This window comes from Nannobrachium achirus, assembly GCF_963921795.1.
Source record: "Nannobrachium achirus genome assembly, chromosome: 21".
Taxonomy (NCBI): domain Eukaryota; kingdom Metazoa; phylum Chordata; class Actinopteri; order Myctophiformes; family Myctophidae; genus Nannobrachium; species Nannobrachium achirus.
In genome coordinates this window covers 40,845,121-40,863,504 of record NC_137828.1, presented here as the reverse complement: position 1 = coordinate 40,863,504, position 18,384 = coordinate 40,845,121, and the positions used below count along the sequence as shown (strand labels likewise).

At 41.2% G+C, this 18,384-nt stretch overlaps 2 protein-coding genes across 3 annotated transcripts in view; one reads left to right on the top strand and one right to left on the bottom strand.

Annotated features, from left to right (window-relative positions):
• smchd1 (structural maintenance of chromosomes flexible hinge domain containing 1) overlaps window positions 1-1,132 on the bottom strand; it is a 62,345-nt gene extending 61,213 nt beyond the window's left edge. Inside the window, exon 1 of the mRNA XM_080752378.1 lies at window positions 708-1,132. Within this exon, the coding sequence (XP_080608504.1) occupies window positions 708-887 (180 nt within the window). The 5' untranslated portion in view covers window positions 888-1,132. The remainder of the gene's footprint in view (window positions 1-707) is intronic.
• Window positions 1,133-1,787: 655 nt separating this feature from the next.
• The window catches only part of mettl4 (methyltransferase 4, N6-adenosine), a 36,649-nt gene continuing 20,052 nt past the window's right edge, over window positions 1,788-18,384 (top strand). For both annotated transcript variants that reach the window (XM_080752257.1, XM_080752256.1), the window contains exons 1-8: window positions 1,788-2,733; window positions 3,625-3,690; window positions 3,957-4,026; window positions 5,307-5,600; window positions 7,347-7,416; window positions 8,324-8,498; window positions 10,280-10,389; window positions 12,834-12,925. In XM_080752257.1, coding sequence (XP_080608383.1) covers window positions 2,491-2,733; window positions 3,625-3,690; window positions 3,957-4,026; window positions 5,307-5,600; window positions 7,347-7,416; window positions 8,324-8,498; window positions 10,280-10,389; window positions 12,834-12,925 — 1,120 coding nt within the window. In that variant the 5' untranslated portion in view covers window positions 1,788-2,490. The remainder of the gene's footprint in view (window positions 2,734-3,624; window positions 3,691-3,956; window positions 4,027-5,306; window positions 5,601-7,346; window positions 7,417-8,323; window positions 8,499-10,279; window positions 10,390-12,833; window positions 12,926-18,384) is intronic.

Below are 18,384 nucleotides of genomic sequence, written 5' to 3'. Positions count from 1 at the left end.
CAGAGACATGCCTAGCCTGGGTTCGCACACAGGCTACACAGGGGTAACCGAAGCCCCCCCCCCCCCACTTCTTTAGCCTAAAAACCTAACCATATTCCTAAACGTAAACTCAGTAAACCTAACCCTATTCCTAAACGTAACCTCATGTAACACTAGCCGTAAACCGTTTTACATGAGTGTGTTGCATGAGGTTACATTTTAGGAGTAGGCCTACCTGGTGGCGCAGCACCAGGTCGCCACCAGGTAGGCCTATTCATAAAATGTAACCTCATGCAACACACTCATGTAAAACGGTTTAAGGCTGGTTACACATCTCCATTTCTAAGTGGGGGTGTTTCTGAATGGAGGTCTGCCCCCGTGTCCTTTTTTTTTTACCCACATGTGGGCGAGCTCTCTTACAAGTACTGTAGTTGTTGCATAGCACTGCTATTTTCACAATTTTTGCCTCTAATATTTGACAATTTGGCTAAAGGTTAATTTGTCATTTTAGAGGTATTAAAAAGTCCTTAAATTGGTAGCTGCACATTTCTAAAGTGTTAATTTAAGGACTTTTTAATACCTCTAAAATGACAAATTAAACATTTGAAACGTTTGAGTGTATAGACTCTGTACACTGGGGACCCCCCTGGGGGTCCCGAACCACAGGTTGAGAACCTCTATTCCACAGTTCCCACGAGCTTTATGGTATTCAGGAGCTGTAATGTTACCTCTCGGACTTGCTCGAGGAAATCGTTGAAGTCCATTTCGGCCGCATCCACCACCACCTCCTCCGTGGCCTCTTTGCGCTCGAAGCGGCAGTCAAAGACGACTATTCGTTTTCGCGCTAAAGGTTCCACGCCGTGGAAGGACGCCGACAGGCGGTCCACGGCGTCCAGCAGCCCCGACATCCTGGCTGCCCACCTCGGGTCGTCTTCACTCTGCTCGACGCTAGCTAACGTTTAACGGTTATAACCGCTGGCCCGTTCCCGACTTCTCGATAAAAAATAATGTCGATGTCGGGACTACATAATACTAAGAACTACGTGTAGTTAACGACTACAGCGTCTGTTTCCTCCACTGTTCTTCGGCGTCTGCTACTTTTTTTTCTCTTCCTAATTAGCTCCTCGAACACATTTCTGTTTGTTGTTCTTCCTCTCTGGACCTTTTCTCCCGTCTACGCAGCTGCGAGGAAAACGTAATGTAGTCCACGCCTCCACGCTCCAGTGGTGTCCAGTGGTGTGTGCGCCACTGCGCCTGCGCCCGCCCCATGCAGGGACGCGTGATTATGGATCCAACTGGGAAAGATGGATAACCACGCCCCGGACTCATTTTTGAAGCTTGTGATTGGCTGAACCGGACGTAGGGAGCGCTCCGTTGTAGTCACTTGGACCGCGCGAGGTGCACCAAAACCCAATTATCATGGCGTTTATCGTGCGCTTGCCCAGGCCTTACGGCCTGGGCATAAATATAACGATTGCATTCACCACGGCTTCGTAACTCGCGCGGCGCTCCGCCGGCCGCGCGGCCCTGGCCCGCACTTCGCGGCCACTCGCGCCTGCGGCGCTCGGGGGCGAAGAGCAGGACCAAGGTCCGCTGGCCTTCGCGCCGCTTGCAATGTCGTGGACAATAACAGAAAACGAGCGCTCTTTGCCGTTTCCATCCATCTTTCCCAGTTGGATCCATAATCACGCTGCAGGGACTTCCCCTGGGACTTTCCCTGATTTCCAAACCTCATGACATCGTACGTAGAACAGGGTGCGACGGTTTCGACGGACATGATTTGGAGCTTTGCTGTTGTTGCTTGCTGAGCGAGGCAGCGAGCATGTGTCGGGGGGTTTGTAGTCATAAGTTTGTTTGTACTGTACTGTGTAGGCCTTCTATATATATCTATGGTGTAGGCTACCTACCAAAGCCAGTTTCGCATCAACAGAAGAAAAGTTTCTTTAACAGATCTTATATCGCCCCTGCAAGTTTATACATTTATGTAAAGTTATACAATGTGTTTTGTTTTGCAAAGCGGCTTTGACTATCTAGACAAGCACTGAAAAAATGTGCATGTATTTTTTTTAATGTTTTAATTAATAATAGGCTAATAATAATAATTATAATAATAATATCATCATGTGCTTGTACTATATTTTTTAAATGATCTATTTTCCCGTGTACTACTTCCATTATTGGCCTACTACAAATAGCAATTTCCCCCCCTTCTTTCCCCCCCCCAAATAGCAAGTAGGAGCTACGAGCTAGCCAGGTTTCTGGTCCACGTTACACTGATACAACTACCAAAATTAGCCAATGAAACCAGCGCTCCCCAAAACAACAGGTTTGGGGATTGGACGGAATTGATTACATGATACAGTCAGCTGTGCATTTAGTCTCAATGTTTGTAAACAAGAAACCCGTCTATGCAGCTACTGTGCAGCAGCAGCACTCACGTGCATTTACGGCGTCAAACCGAAAACATGGCAGCTTGTGTATGTGATTGTTGTTGATGTAATCTGCTTCACAATGTCTGTCGAGTTTCAGAACGTGAGCGGACACGTTTTGGACGCCTGTTCGCATATTGATCAGGGACACTCGCGATGCGTTCGATGGAGAGGAGGCCACAAGCAACACTTCAAGTGTCGTTTCAAAAGGCAGTGTTTTGACATTTCACAGAGTCATTTTACAGTCAGTTCACGTAACGTTAACGTTACCGATGATGGGGATAGAGGAAACCCAGAGGAAATCCAGACGACTAAACCAGCAAAAGTAAGTTACTGATATACTGGTTCCTCCGAGAAAGCCTGGTGACGCGAGGTTAGATACACTGTAGCTGGCTGGCACCTATGGTCATCTAGCCTACTAGTCAGTACCATATACTAGCCTTTACTACCCTTAGCCTACCATATTATTCATCCATGGGCTGCTGGCCATGATGATATTGACATGATTCTGACATGATGCTTACCTCTATGAATTGAGTACAAAGGGATTCCACTGCAAAAAGCCTAACAGCTTTCTTGTGGTCTTTAGTTGACCTTGTATCAGTGAACTGCACTGTACCTTTTCCTATGCAAACTTCTAATAAAGTATTCAATCAATCAATGCTGAAATGATACTGACATGGTATTGACATTATACTGACATGATACTTACCATGATACTAACATGATACTGGCATGATACTAACAATGATACTGACATTAGACGGATATGATACTGACATTATACTGATCATGATACTGACATGATACTAACAATGATACTGATAATAATCGTAATTTGTAGGTACATTATTAGCGGCTATGCAAGGTTCTTAATGTTGTTGTGCATTATTACATTATGCACAAATCATTTATTATGTCATGCAGATGCACTCATTATTTCATTGAGATGATATGTTTATTACATTATATGAGCTTTTATTACATTTAGTTTATTACATTATGAGATGTTATTACATTATGAGTTGCAATATATCTTCAAGAATTAAACGTAATTTTGTTGATTTGGCACATTGACTATCAATAAAATAAAAAACATGGCACTTGATTTCAAAAAGGTTGCAGACCCCTGAAATACAGTTAGATTATGCTCATGCTCATTATGCCGTTATTCATTTGTTCACTTGGTTAATATACTCATTATTTCTATCACCAGAAAAGGAAACGGAGACACAGTGATCTAAACCAAGGAGAAATTGATTCTCAAGTCTACCATGACAAGGTAAGTTGTATTTGGAGACATTTATTTACTTACCTCCTAGTAGTCCTTCATTATCATCGCAATAATTTCTATCCAGTCTGGTTGGCAGTTAATGACACATGCTTTCCACAATGTGTCATTAATTTGTATTTTCTAGCCTGCATTTGTATTTTAGATCTGTTGTTCTTAATTCGTTGTTATGATGATGATGATGTCATAAATTATTGTCAACTTCCATTAAGTGTAAATGTACTTGGCTAATACAATTTATTCTGATTCTGATACAGATCAGGGCTGTCATTCTGGAAGGAACTAAATCCTTGGTGAATGGTGCAAAATCTCATGGATATCTGGATGGTGTGTATAATGACTTTATCAACGGTGTGACTGGCAGTCAGTCAGTCAGGCACACTCACATAGACATACTGTACACATGCACACTCACATAGACATACTGTACACACGCACACTCACATAGACATACTGTACATACACGCACGCACACACACACACACACACACACACACACACACACACACTCTCACAAAATGGAGTGAATTTGTGCCAATACTACAGTATGTACCTGTTTTCACAACTACGGCTTGTACTTAAACTTAAAGGACTATTTCACCTCTGGGACAACCAGATCTTATTTTATTGTTGTTTGGGACACGATCACCACAATCCTGAGTAATTTTATTAAAATAAGATCTGGTTGTCCCAGAGGTAAAATGGTCCTTTAACACAAAACACAATCAGGCACAAATTAGTGCTGGGCACTATATCAATATTATATCGATATTGTGATATGGGTTTTTACATTGCCCTTTTCAAGATGGCCACCAAGTACCAGGATGCCACGTTCCTAAATTTCTAGTGCACGGATCAATTTGTAGTGCACGGATCGTGCATGCCCATGCCTACATGTAGATCATGCACCATATGTGTAGTACCTTTAACAGCTTTCAAACAAAAAAAATCCGCTTGGAAATCCGTTCAGGCATTCATGAGATAGAAGCCTTCAAAGTCAGACAAAACAAACATTTTGCCATTTTGGAAGATGTGTTTGTTATGGGGCTAAACATGCAATTTCGCGATTGCGATCATGCCTAATACATTTTAGGCATTTTTTTTAATGGCTGCCTGGAAACTCGGGCTGTGGCAGCCTGGGACTACTGTAATAACTCGGGAAACTCGGGCCTTGGCAATCAATGAGTTAAAGATACAACATAAAATAGTGGGTTTTAATCAACATTCATTCTCCTATTATATAGTCTCTGTTGGGTGGATGCCTTGTATGTCCAAAACTTAAAATTTTCAGCATTCAAATTCAAAAGTTTCAAAAATAGCAGATCGACAAGCTTGTGTTGCTTTGTGCCCCGTTTCGAGCTTGTGGATCTGCTGCTTTTGGTACTTTTGTGGGCATTATTTTACAACAAAAAACACATACACACACACACACACACACACACACACACACACACATGCAAAAAACACACACACACACACACACACACACACACACACACACACACACACGCAAAAAAAGTTAAGATGTGAAGATAAGAGGTGAAAGCCCTTATCTCCAAATATATGGGCGAAAGGCCAAGGTAACAAACAGCCTTATGACCTTACAGGTGTGACAGCTGCCGTGGAGGAGCCCCTTCCTAACCAGGACTGCAACCTAGCAGCCCTTTGTGACATGGCCAAAGAGCTCCCTCTAGTGGATGGTGGTGACCAGGACAACAACCTTGTTCAGTTCATTGGCACTGAGGAAGGCTGTGCTGCAAACCTTGATTTGTTTTCTCGCTTAACGGAGAACAGCTCAGACTGGGCTGTGGAGGTCACACTGATGGGCCAGAAATATGTCATACCTCCACAGACCACGTTCCTGCTCTCTGACTTCTCTGCCTTGCAACCGCTTGTCCATTGTGAGTGGACTGAAAAATACCTAAAGAATTAATCTAAATCCTAATGGTTTTCTGAAAAACGTATGTTTCTATATCAGTGGTGCTCAACCTTTTCATGTGAAGGACCCCCTAGAATTATATGTATTTGACCGTGGACCCCCATCTCAAAATATTATGTTCCAAGAGAAAGAAAGATTTGTGTTACAAATGTTTCCTTTAATGTATACATTCAAAGATTTGCACAAATTTACTCAATGCCGTCCTGTGAGCTTGTATATCTGCTATTATTTTTATAGTTAAAGCATAAAATAATGGTTATAGACGGACTGCAATGGAAGTTCTCCACTTGCTCCACTTCCTTATGGTGACGAATTTCCTATTGAAATGGTCCAGAAAGGAGGCACATAGTGCGGGGAATTTCATTTGAGGGTCAAAAAGTAGGAGGGGCATAACACATTGAAGACATTAATATGTAAAGGCGGGCGGCGCTGACGCCGGTGAGTGTCACAGCTTGTGTGAAACAATTGTGTTCATAGGACGAGACGACACTCGTCGTGGCTTGTGATTGGCTGAGGCCAGCGCTCCGCTGTGAGGAGAGGATGAGCGGGGTGGCGGGGGAAGGGTGGAGCCACGAAACCAGCGCAGTGAACGGTGGCTCGCGGGGAGTTGTTGAAGTAGTTGAAGTTGATTGACAGGCACCTGTCAATCATTCTGTCCTCATGTATTATTAAGTAGAATTGTCGTGCGTCATCACGCATTACGTTTTTGTTTGATAGGATCAATTAGGGCTGTACTTTTGATATTAAAATGCACAAACACATGATTTTTTTCACTTTTAATGGCATCTAGTATTGCCCATATTGCATTAGGAATGCCCATATGATTACCATGGATAGCTCTAAAAGTGTGAAAAACGTATTTTTCATTTCACTAGGTCTTAAAAGCGTTTACAATCTATAGTAACACGAATCCGTTCCAGGTGTAAATGGGATAACAGCCTACTACTTGTAATTGTACCATTTGTTGACAGTGTTACACACACTAACATCCTCAGTGTAAAGCTGACTCTAAAGATGTAAAAAATTACCTTTATGGGTCAGGAATTGAACCAAATGGATCATACATTTATTTGGGAAAAAGTTTCTAAACTGGCATAATTTTTAGTTTGAGGCAGTGTTAATTTTGACATAAAAGATCAATTTAGTTTTAGTCATATTCTTTTGCATAAAATTCCATTTAGTTTTAATTCAAAATAATCATTTTAGTCATCTGGAATGTGTTATAGTCGGCTAAAGTCTACAGTTGATTTAGTTGACAAAATATTTTTTGGCAGGCCTTGAGGACGTTGTAATGCCTGATTTATACTTAGCTGTGTGTCAAAAATAGCCAATCTACAAGCTCACAATGTGTCTGCTACGCATTTTCGCAGGGTGACACCCACATGCAGCCAAGCATAAAATGTCTACTGGAACTCTTCTCCCTCCCTAACATTTAGTCTAGTTTTTGTTTGTTGACGAAATTGTCTGTCACTAGAAAGTCGCGGCGCTAAGCTACGCATTTTCGCAGGGTGACACCCACATGCAGCCAAGCATAAAATGTCTACTGGAACTCTTCTCCCTCCCTAACATTTAGTCTAGTTTTTGTTTGTTGACGAAATTGTCTGTCATATCAGCTAACTGCACCTAGAAAGTCACAGTCCATCCTGATTTAGTTTCTTGTCGATATTCACAATGCATTTTGCCTAATGCTGTTTGTTTTCCGATTCAGACGGAAGGAGATTTAACCTAATAGTTATGGATCCACCATGGGAGAACAAGTCCCTGAAAAGGAGTGGCAGGTATACAGTTAAACACAACATCATAGTGGTGACATTTAAGGCTGCAACAATTAATGCAAGTCATCAGTTTAATAATCGTAATGTATTTATCCTTGATTTTATTTATTCTTCTTTACTAAATATATGTGCCCTAACACCCCCTTACACGTGGTGTGCGCACACACACATATACTGTACAATACACAAACACTGACAGTTTATACACACACACACACACGTAACATTCCTAAGCCAGTAATTTGATGACCGGCAGTATATCCAGTAAGATACTCAAAGAGTCTGCTATTGACCGATGTGATGACCCGCTCATCAAAGTATTGGCTCAGGAATAGCCAAAAAAAATAAAAATCTCCATGAATTCAAGGCTTCATGGGGTGTGTAATTGATAGAAGATAAGTAATTTTTTGGGTGAACCACTACATTAAAAATGTGTGTGTTTTTATCGTTTTGACATATGTTTATGAATATCGTCACTGTCTGGCCAAAACCTCTTAACTCAATTTTTGAGGTTTTTGATTTTTTTGGCATAAATCAGGGATATTGAACACCCTTTATATCTGAGTGTTGGTTAAAATAATATTGAACCAGTGTAAAGTAGTAAAAAGTGCTTGGGACAAAACCTCTTAACTCCACACTTTATGCCAAACCAGTGAACCCCCCGATTGGCCCTCTCTTTTTTTCATAAATATGTGCTATTGAACACCCTTTACGTCTGAGTGTTGGTTCAAATAATATTGAACCAATGAATAGTAGTAAAAAGCCCTTCGGTCAAAACCTCCTAATTCCACTTGAGCTCATTTTCCCGAAAATGAACATTTTAGAGTTAGGAGGTTTCGGCCCGACAGCAGAGATATGCATTGCAAATGTGTCAATCAATAACAGAAAATGTGTCATTTTCATGACGCAGGTACAGATTTCTGCCCTCATCCAAGCTGAGGGTTCTGCCCATCCCGCTGTTGGCCTCGCCAGGCTGCTTAGTGGTCACCTGGGTTACCAACAGGCCCAGCCACCTGCGTTATGTCCGTGAAGAGCTCTACCCTCACTGGGGCGTAGAAGTAATGGCTGAATGGTTCTGGGTCAAGGTAAGGAGTCCCTGAGCTTAATGGTCAGAATGGTTCCCATGCATCTGTAAATAAAAAAGGAAAGGTCTGCACACATAAAGATGCAGCGCAAAGTTTGTTTGAAAAATAAAATGAAAGACCGGAGAGCATCCTTATCGTGTGCAGACTTTAACTTTTTTATTCAATTGATTGTTTTTGGATCCAGCACTGTATATAAAGCTGTGGGGATGATGTGCATGTCATACTTCCCTTGTCACATGCATCTGTTTAAATAAATCATTCATATATTTTCAGAAGTTTAAAAACAATCATTCATATATTTTCAGAAGTTTAAAAACAATTATAGCAGACCATTTTTAGAATCGGCCTCAGTCCTAAATGGGTTAAGTATAAATGTCATATTTTGGCCATAGGACAGTCATATCTGTCCTGTGCATTTACTTTTTGAGTGGTGGTCACACAGTCTCCTCAGAGTGACTGTTCATATGTTACTATCTATCTCTATCTCTATCTCTCTGTTGAAATTATTTGTATTACAATAAATTGTCAAGTCATATTTCATGATCATGACAGCCCTATGCCTTGTTTGACCTTGTAGTAGGGTCAAATCTGAATTCATCACAGTGTTACATTTTCTCTTATACAGCAATTAATTACATGCAAATCCAAACATTATACCAAGTATGTGCGTGTGCGCTGTGCGTGCATGCGCACAAGCTCTGGCTGATATCATGTGAAACTGATATTTGATATTAACACCTTCTAAGCCTGGCCGTACTCCCTCGGACTTCCTACTGGGTCCCATCAGCCACGCCGTCTATTCCCGGACTTTTGATATAAATTATAATAAAAAAAAAAAAAACATCGGAAATTCTTCTCTGTGTCTTTTTGGAGCGATCTGAAAGGGTTAATATGCTCTGACAGTCATTTTCTGGTGCTGGGTGTGATACTCCTAATATCCAGCAGGCCACGCCGTTGACTCACATTCTGGATGGATGGCTGGCCAGGAGGAGCCTCATCCTCTCCCCAGTGTTGAAACTCAGCAAGAAGCTCAAACAAGATGGCTGGTCTTTGTCTCTGTTCGTGGATCGCGGTTTCAATCACGTTCGGGCGCCGCTTCTCTATCGCTCCTTTCCCTGCTTCGCCGCACGTAAACGAATGGAATTGATCTCCCCTCCGCCTCGCCAAAGTAAGATCGCCGACCTCTGCAGGATGAATATGTACGCTGTGTCGAGCACTCCAGTACGTGTTGTTATCATGTGGGCTTTGTTTTTTTAAAACATGTTTGTAAATAAATGGCTTATTTCTTCGGCGCTACCTCTGTTCAGAGGGTTCTGCCGCGGCTTGCAACGTGTTAATGACTCTTCCAAAATACTTGTTTGCTCTTAAGAGCAGCATTGGTCTCCCTCGCCTGGTCATGAGCTCCCAGTCATCATAATACAAGAAGACTCTAGTTTAGTCATGGGTTCTTAATTATTAGGGCAAAATGACTCTCTAGTCTGATCATATTTGAACCACCGAAACATCACCCGAGGTATGACTTATGTTACGGCCTGGTGTGGGGAGCTATTGAAAAACCCCAGTGCTTTCCGCACGTGCAATTTAGGCCTTCTGCTTTACAGTACAAACTAAACCTAGACTTTGGTGTCAGAGATCCAGCAGCTTTAAACAAGAGGGGTGGTAAATGGTTTTAATGTTAGCAGTGTAGGGAGAATTAAATGACCAATTATCTGTTAGGAACTGTTCTGCTCCTACACCTACAACCTTTTAAGATAAATTAATGGTGTGCTGTTTTCCATCAGGTCACCAGATCCGGCGAGTTTGTCTTTCCACTGGACTCACATCACAAGAAGCCTTATGAAGTGTTGGTGCTCGGACGATACCGCGATACCGCTGGAAAGAACTCCCCCAGGTCTGAAATATAGCCTAGGCTTTATCATGAGTTTTATTGTATGGCAATGAGCTAAATCATTTTGAACTTTTCATTCTTTTATTAGTTTTTTGTTACTCTATGTTATTCTATGATTGTAATAAAGGAGGGGTCTTCAGTGTTTTGCAGCCCAAGGACCCCTTAGCTGAGATAGAGATGAAGCAGGGACCCCCCCCCTCCCCCACTACATACTGTATAAAATGGTGTTGCAGGTTAAACTTTTTCATAGATTTCATAGATGGCTTCATAGATTTGTTTTTAGTACAGCACTGTCAGAATACTTGGTAAACTGACCTTTCACTCTATACTTGTAAACCTCTTGCCGAAAATAGCCGGAGTTGTGAGCTTGTAGATCTGCTATTTTTAGCTGGTCAGCAGGACCAGCTCTTTAAACAGATTACATTGTCCTGAGACATTCAGGGGACCTAGGGGACCTATTTGCCGATTGGCTGTCCATGTCACATGGTCACCGAGCTCATGATTGGGAGCCAGACCTGTACTGCTGTAATGAAATATTTTGTCCAGCAGGGAGCACCATTCCTTCACACTGAGCCGGTGCCTGTGGCCAGCCTGCTTGTGATAAATGAAACAGAAGAAAAGAGAGGTCTATACTTGAGTAAAAGTACAAAAGTATTGGCATCAAAGTACAAAATGTTTGTATGATTGCTTGTAGATCGGTTATCATTCTTTGATTTTCACAAGTCATTGTTGACATCATCATCCATTTAAGCTTTATAATTAGCTTCATACTAACATTAACATTATTTTTCTTTCAATTCTAAACGTAGAGATTAGGTTATGAAAGGAAGGTGATTAGGTGATGAAAACTAGCAAAACTATAGCAGCCATTCACTTTAATCAACGCGATGCATCCAATGTAATTGTGATGAGGATGTCAAACAAACGTTAATCACGTCGTATTTAATTATACTTCATCTGTTACAGATGATTGTCCAAATAAACCGTACGTTATTTAAACTGTGAGCCATTTATAGACAATATGCAGTGTTGCCCTGGGCATCGTTGTAGGCTGTAGTAGGTGATGTGTCACACCATCTGCATACCATCTGCATTAACATATGAACTGAACGAGTATGCAAGTTGTCAATGATTTAACTCTATGACCATGATATGGGCTTTGGTGTGAAGTCATGAAAATATCGTACCCTACACAATTTACAAAAGCAACACAAAGTACATTCATTGATGAGCTGCTTCTTCCTGTCATCTGATCAGTGTCCACACAGTAGATTAATTCGAGTTGCATTTTAATATCAAATGAAACAGAGCAAAAACGATGTGCTGAATGAACCAATGCGAGTCTTTGAGAATTACAGTTAGTATCTTCACCAATAATGAGCACATTTCTAGAGACACGGTAACACATTCATTGTACTAAATGACAAGAAAGCATATATTTAGAACGATATGTAGCAGTGAAATACCACAAGATTTTGGAAAATGCCTACAATCAATACACTTATTTGAACACCTTGGTTACATTAAGTTCTGCATAATGCGTACTTTCTGCTTTTGGTACATTTTAATACAAATACTTTTTATACTTGTACTCAAGTATCCTACATTTTGAATACAAGACTTCCACTGACATTGCAGTATTGCATGATACTTAAGTAAAGAATGCGAGTACTTTTCCCACTACTGCCTAATAAGCATGCTAGTTTTAGTACAATCAGACATCACAGATAGATTTATAGAGTAATAGGCTCTAAGGCAACTGCAAACTTAGCAGGAGTCCTCCAGGCTATGGGGGAAAGTAGCTGTTGGAAAAAGTACTCAAATGTTTTACACTTGTTTTTTAAAAGTATCTTAAAAGTATCAATACTGCACTGTAGATGTACTCAGTTATAAGTAAAAGTCACACACACACACACACACACACACACACACACACACACACACACACACACACACACACACATACACGGGGGGGGGGGGAGTGACAAAATTCATAGATCTAGAATACAGACTTCATAGATATAGAACACAGAATATGTACAGTACAGTACAGTGAGGTACAGTATACAGTACAGTAAAGTACAGTAAGGTAATACGCAGTTATTACTGTTTGAGCACGCCCGAGTTTTTTCAAAACTTTTTTTTTCCAAAAAACTTTTTTTTCCAAAACTTTTTTTTTTCTTCAAAAAACATTTTTTTTTTTTTTTTTTTCAAAAAACATTTTTTTTTCCATCTGACCAGCTTATATATTGACTGTGTCAATTCTTGTTGACTAAAGTTCTCCTCAGAATAGGAATGCTAGGGATCAAGTGGTTAATGTAAAAAAAGAGAATCTATCACATAAATATTTTGTGTCCCCCCTGTAGTAACTCTGAGGACCCCCTGTTGAGGACCCCTGTAATTAAGTGTAGTAATATTTGTTCCCCTGCCCTACTTGTCTTTTTCAGCTCTTCAATGAAGTCAGAAGTCCCTGTGGAGGACCAGCGTGTGATTGTCAGTGTCCCATCAGCGCTCCACTCCCAGAAGCCCTCACTTTCTGGTAAATATACCCCAAATCTTTCTGGTCACTAGACTCACTACTACCAAAGATAATAACATCTCTCTGAAAAAAGCCTTTTTAGTATGAAAAAAAAAGATTGTTTGGCTTGTGATGATCGGGTCCAGTATTTAGTTCTGTGACTATCGGGCTAAAGAATAGTTCAGAATCTGTGTTCACATTCACACTATAATAGACTCACCCCTGCTTCCTGTCTCCTTAAAAGGCAGCCACCAACTTCACAGAGATATGGAGAAACCGGAGATGGCATGTCTTTCTCTTCATTTTGTCTTGGTTACAACTATTGGCTTATGTAGTAGCTACATATAACCACTAGAGGGCAATGCTACAGCATTCATGATTGCAATCCAGCTGGGACATGATCCAATCATAATGTTTTTTCACTGAGGGTAAAAGCATTTCTGAGCACTTCTGATTTGGTTCTTAAATCAGTTATGTTTGCAGTCTTAAACGATTGTTACATTAAGAAATGTGTTTATGGCGGCAATGGCTCAGGAGGTACGAGTGAACCGGAAGGTACCCAGTTAGATCCCGAGCTCCCCGAGAGCTATTGTCGAAGTGTCCTTGAGCAAGACAATGATCTCCTTATTGCTCCTGATGAGCAGGTTGGTGCCTTGCATGGTTTCCTCCACCGTTGGTGTGTGAATGTAATGCACATCGTATAGAGTCCCTTGGATAGAGGTGCTATACAAATGCACCATTTATTCATTTACTGATTTGACAGATCCCAATTGACTGACTTTTGTCACTTAGATGTGATCCGGGCCGGGGGTTGAGATGGGGATCGGTGGCCAAATGCATATAATTTGAGGGCTCCTTGACTTGAAAAGGTTTTGAGCACCGCTGATATAGAAGCCTTTCAGAAAACTGTTAGGATTGAGAAGACATTTTATAGAATCGGCCTCAGGTCTTAATGGGTTAATGGTATTGGCTGTCGTCTACTTATTTTAAGTTGTTTGCTGTTAAGACAGCAATGTGAGAGACCTTGACGATGAATATGTAGGGAGCCTATGAATAAGAGAGCCTTGACGTCATCTCCCTCCCTCAGGGGAAAGCGATTTATTGTGCTGTCTATGGAGGGCAAAAACAGCACAGGAAGGTGCTGCTCAGTGTCCTTTTACTCAATAGAATAGACAATACTTTGTGAAAATAGCAGGGTGTTGTTTACTTTAAGTCATTGTGATGCCACTGAGGTGTGATGCGTCAGAATGTCAATAACTGTGTTGCAATTATTGTGACAGATTATCGTTTTTTTTTGCACACGCTTTCTCTGCTTCTGTGAGAGAAAAAACGCGACTCGTTTGGCAATCCATTGTTAGTTATCGCTGTTTGAAAACTCAAACTCACTGTTTTAGCGAGACAAGGAAGCTGAGAAATGCAAGAATCCATCAATGGAAGTGAATGAGTTAAGAAGTAGTGAAAATAGCAGATCTGCAAGCTTGTAGCTGCAATATGGATGTTCAATTGTCAAGACTCAATAGTTAATTCCCATGTCAAGCAAATACACTTAGAAACACACAAATAGCCTGTTGGCAGTATAGTATACTAGTAAGACGCCACAAGGCGACATGCAACCTCGCCCTAAAGGGCAAGGTCGCACTAGTTCTTGGCCATCTGGCCAGTGATGTATATCGAACCAGATACCCATATATGGAGACCCCTGGTAGCCATATATGGAGATCCATGTACTGAATATGGAGATATGCTGTGAGAGCTTAAGCATGCTTAGTGCTTACTCAGTTATTCGTTATGTGAAAGTCCTATGATGTCTGTGACATCTGACAATACCCTTTTATGCCCATACTTGGAGATCCCTGTCTGTAAAACCAGCCACACAGATATGGGCTGTCTTGGGCATCTGTCTTGGCCTATATGGATTTTGTTAGTGTGGTATGTGGCCGATGTGGCCTCCATATATGGGCATTCCCATATGAAGTCCTGTTCTGTTAGATATGGTCTTAATATTGATGACATCAGGGAACTCCATATATGGGCATAAAAGGGATTTTGTCAGAGTGACATCACAGTGAAGCCAGAGCGGCAAACCCATTCTGTTAGAGTGATTCCCCTGACATCACAGAGACATCAGAGCAGGATGTCAGAGCGACAAACCAATATAATCACAGTGTCAGGCGTTATAGACAGACAGAGATATGGTCAATCAGACTAATTTGTTAATAAACCTGTGTGCGAACGGCAAGCAATATGAAAGTGCAACATATGTGTTGCCTCGAGAGAAACTTAATTTGAATCGAGTAGGGAAGAGGCTCGCGAGAGGCTCGCACGTCGCTTCAAGTAGATCGACTCTTTCCCCCCCACTCCTCTGAGTTTGTTGTGTAGAGCAATAACTTCCAATCGTATGACTTTTGGAATGGTTGAAACATCGGTTAAGAAGCGTGATGTCCATTTCATTCATTTTATCTCTCTCGCCCGTGTTGCTGATGAAGCGATCATTGCGAGTCTGTGCGCTTTGTGTTATTTTCGCGTAGCCTACTCTGTAACCAAGATGTTAATGTTCCACTCGCCATCAACATAACATTAACATCATCAACATGTAACATTAGAAAGTTGTGTTTTAAGCTCTTCTTAAACAGGATTCATGTGATGGGGCCCACGGGGGTCTGTTTTGGAAAATCCAATCGGAGCATTTGTTTCCTCAGTCAGCGTGTACGATTCCAAATCAAGCGTTGCAGACTCGCACTCTCGCAGCTGCATGCATGGATGTCACACAGACATTGGTTTACACAGAAATGTGTGACCCTAGCGCGTACAGATGACTTGATGTTGCATAGACATTGGTGTACGGGGCTTTTGGTGTGACACGTGGGTTGCTTTTCTTTTTTTTCCTTTTTTTTCTGTCACCATTAACCGTTAATGCTTACCGGTAACCAATTTCTTATCGGTTAAACGGTAACGGTTAACCGTTGGCCATCCCTAGAATCGAGGAGTCCTTCCATACAAACACAGATAAAATAATATGACTTCAAAAGTCTTCTTGTAATCGCAGTATCGCACTAATAATTGCAAACGAAGTGATAAGTAATGGATATACTGACTTCAGAATGAAGCTATGACCCAGAGAGCCATGGGCTAATGGAGTCCTCGACCCAATGGCTTTCTGTAGCACTCACAGCCAGGCCCCTGACCCGATGGCTTTAGCACTCAGCTGGTTACTTTACTGTATTCTGCTCTAAAAACAAATAGTGTTACTTTACTAGTTATTGCATTATAAAAGTAGTTCCGTTACTAGTTACTTTTGCTTTTACTTCAATATTTGTGTGCACAAAACGACAACTCTCTCTCTCTCAACTCTTGTTTTTTGAAGCTCACTATGATGACAATAGTAGATATAAGAATCACGTGTTGAACAACAACATACACTTGAAATCATTCTTTCTGGAGCAGACGGCTCCGGAACACGCCTCCATATTAATTAAAAACGTCTATGCCTGCCTTTTGACTGCCCTTGTTCACAACCACGGACTGTTGGGCCTTAATTAGTATGCAATTAATGTTATGCATGTTGAACTTGGTTTCCTTGTGTTTGACCTGTGGGGAATGTGGCCGTGTGGGAGCTAACTGGGTAGTTAATGAAGGTAACTGGGTAGTTAATGAAGGTAACTGGGTAGTTAATGAAGGTAACTGGGTAGTTAATGAAGGTAACTAGTTAATGAAGGTAACTGGGTAGTTAATGAAGGTAACTGGGTAGTTAATGAAGGTAACTGCCTGGGTAGTTAATGAAGGTAACTGAGTAGTTAATGAAGGTAACTGCCTGGGTAGTTAATGAAGGTAACTGAGTAGTTAATGAAGGTAACTGCCTGGGTAGTTAATGAAGGTAACTGGGAAGTTAATGAAGTAACTGGGTAGTTAATGAAGGTAACTGGGTAGTTAATGTACTGGTTTGGTGCCATGTCATTGTCCCGATCCCATTGTTCCAATGTCCCATTGTTCCGACGTCCCATTAGTCCGACGGTACCGAACCCTAACCTCAGTAAAACTATGCATAAACCTAACCATAACCCTAACCTCAGTAAAACTATGCATAAACCTAACCATAACCTTAACTCTAACCTCAGTAAAACTATGACTAACCCTAAACCTAACCCTAACCACCGTCGGAGTAATGAGATGTTGAGTGGTTTAGGGATTTGACCATAATTGTCTATTATCATTCATCGTGATAAAGAAATGCTCACAATAATTGTATTATTATTGTGAGCATTATATACTGTATATATTCATTAAGTTTAACTGCTAGTGGTGATGACACTGGCACACTGTTCCAATCTATGCATATTGCAGAGTAATTGTAATTTATCGTGAAATAGAACATTAGCTCTTGTTGACCTCCAAATTCAGTACCACTTAAACTATCTCTATACTATAAAACGGACCTGTAAAGAGCACAATGTGCTGTGATCTTGTAGATCGGCACATCTTTGGCGAACGCCCCCCCAGAATGGAGATGCTGGGGGTTTAAGTGGTTAACCAAAATTGGGCTTTTTACGTTTTAATTAGATCTTTTGACACAATAATCGCAAAACACATACTTTTCATATTGTCGCCATCCCTAAAGTAATTGTTGTGACTGCATGAATAGAGACCTCCGCAGCATATTCAGATTTCTCTCCTGGCTACCACACGATCAGTTCGACACGGAATATCAGGAAAATGTCAGGCACCGTGTGTCGTCCAAAAGATGGCTGTAAGTGAGAAAAGTAATATAACACTTTCTTCTTCCATCAATTTCTTGGCCAAAGTCAGCATGGTGCACCTTCTCCTCTCAGAGGCTTAATAGGGTAATTAGAGCTCTTATTCCCTCTCCAACTTTGAGAGCTGAGTCACCGGTTGAGCCTGTCGAGACGAGAGGTGCAGGTTTGGCCTTTACCTTTTCCCTGACGCTTGTCTCACTGACGTGAAGAGAGGGAGGGAGGGAGGGATAGTAGGGACCAGTGGTGGAAAAAGTACTCATGTGCACATGTCTTACTCAAGTAAAAGTATCAATACTGCAAAAACTAGAAGGAAAAGTAGTGAATTCAAATTTTACTTGAGTGAAAGTACAAAAGCATTGGTTTCAAAATGTACAGTATAGTTCCATTTCACAAGTTTTCAACATCTTTTGAAAATAGGAGATCTACAAGCTCACAATGCGTTGCATCGCAAGTTTGTAGATCGGCTTTTTTCTTTAAGATTTGTTTTGGAGCTTTTAAGCCTGGGAATCGAACTGGTGACGCCACCAGGCATCCATGCCTATGTGGCAATGCCTAAGTGGTATGTGCCTGGACCAGTAGGCCAGCGGGTGCCCCTAGATCGGCTTTTTTCAAATGGCAGAAATGTATAGGGCTGAAGTGTATGTTTTGTAATAATTATCCAACAAAGTAACTAGAAACCTGAGATGTAGTGTAAAATTGGAAATACGTAACGCATTCAGGCCGGGAACA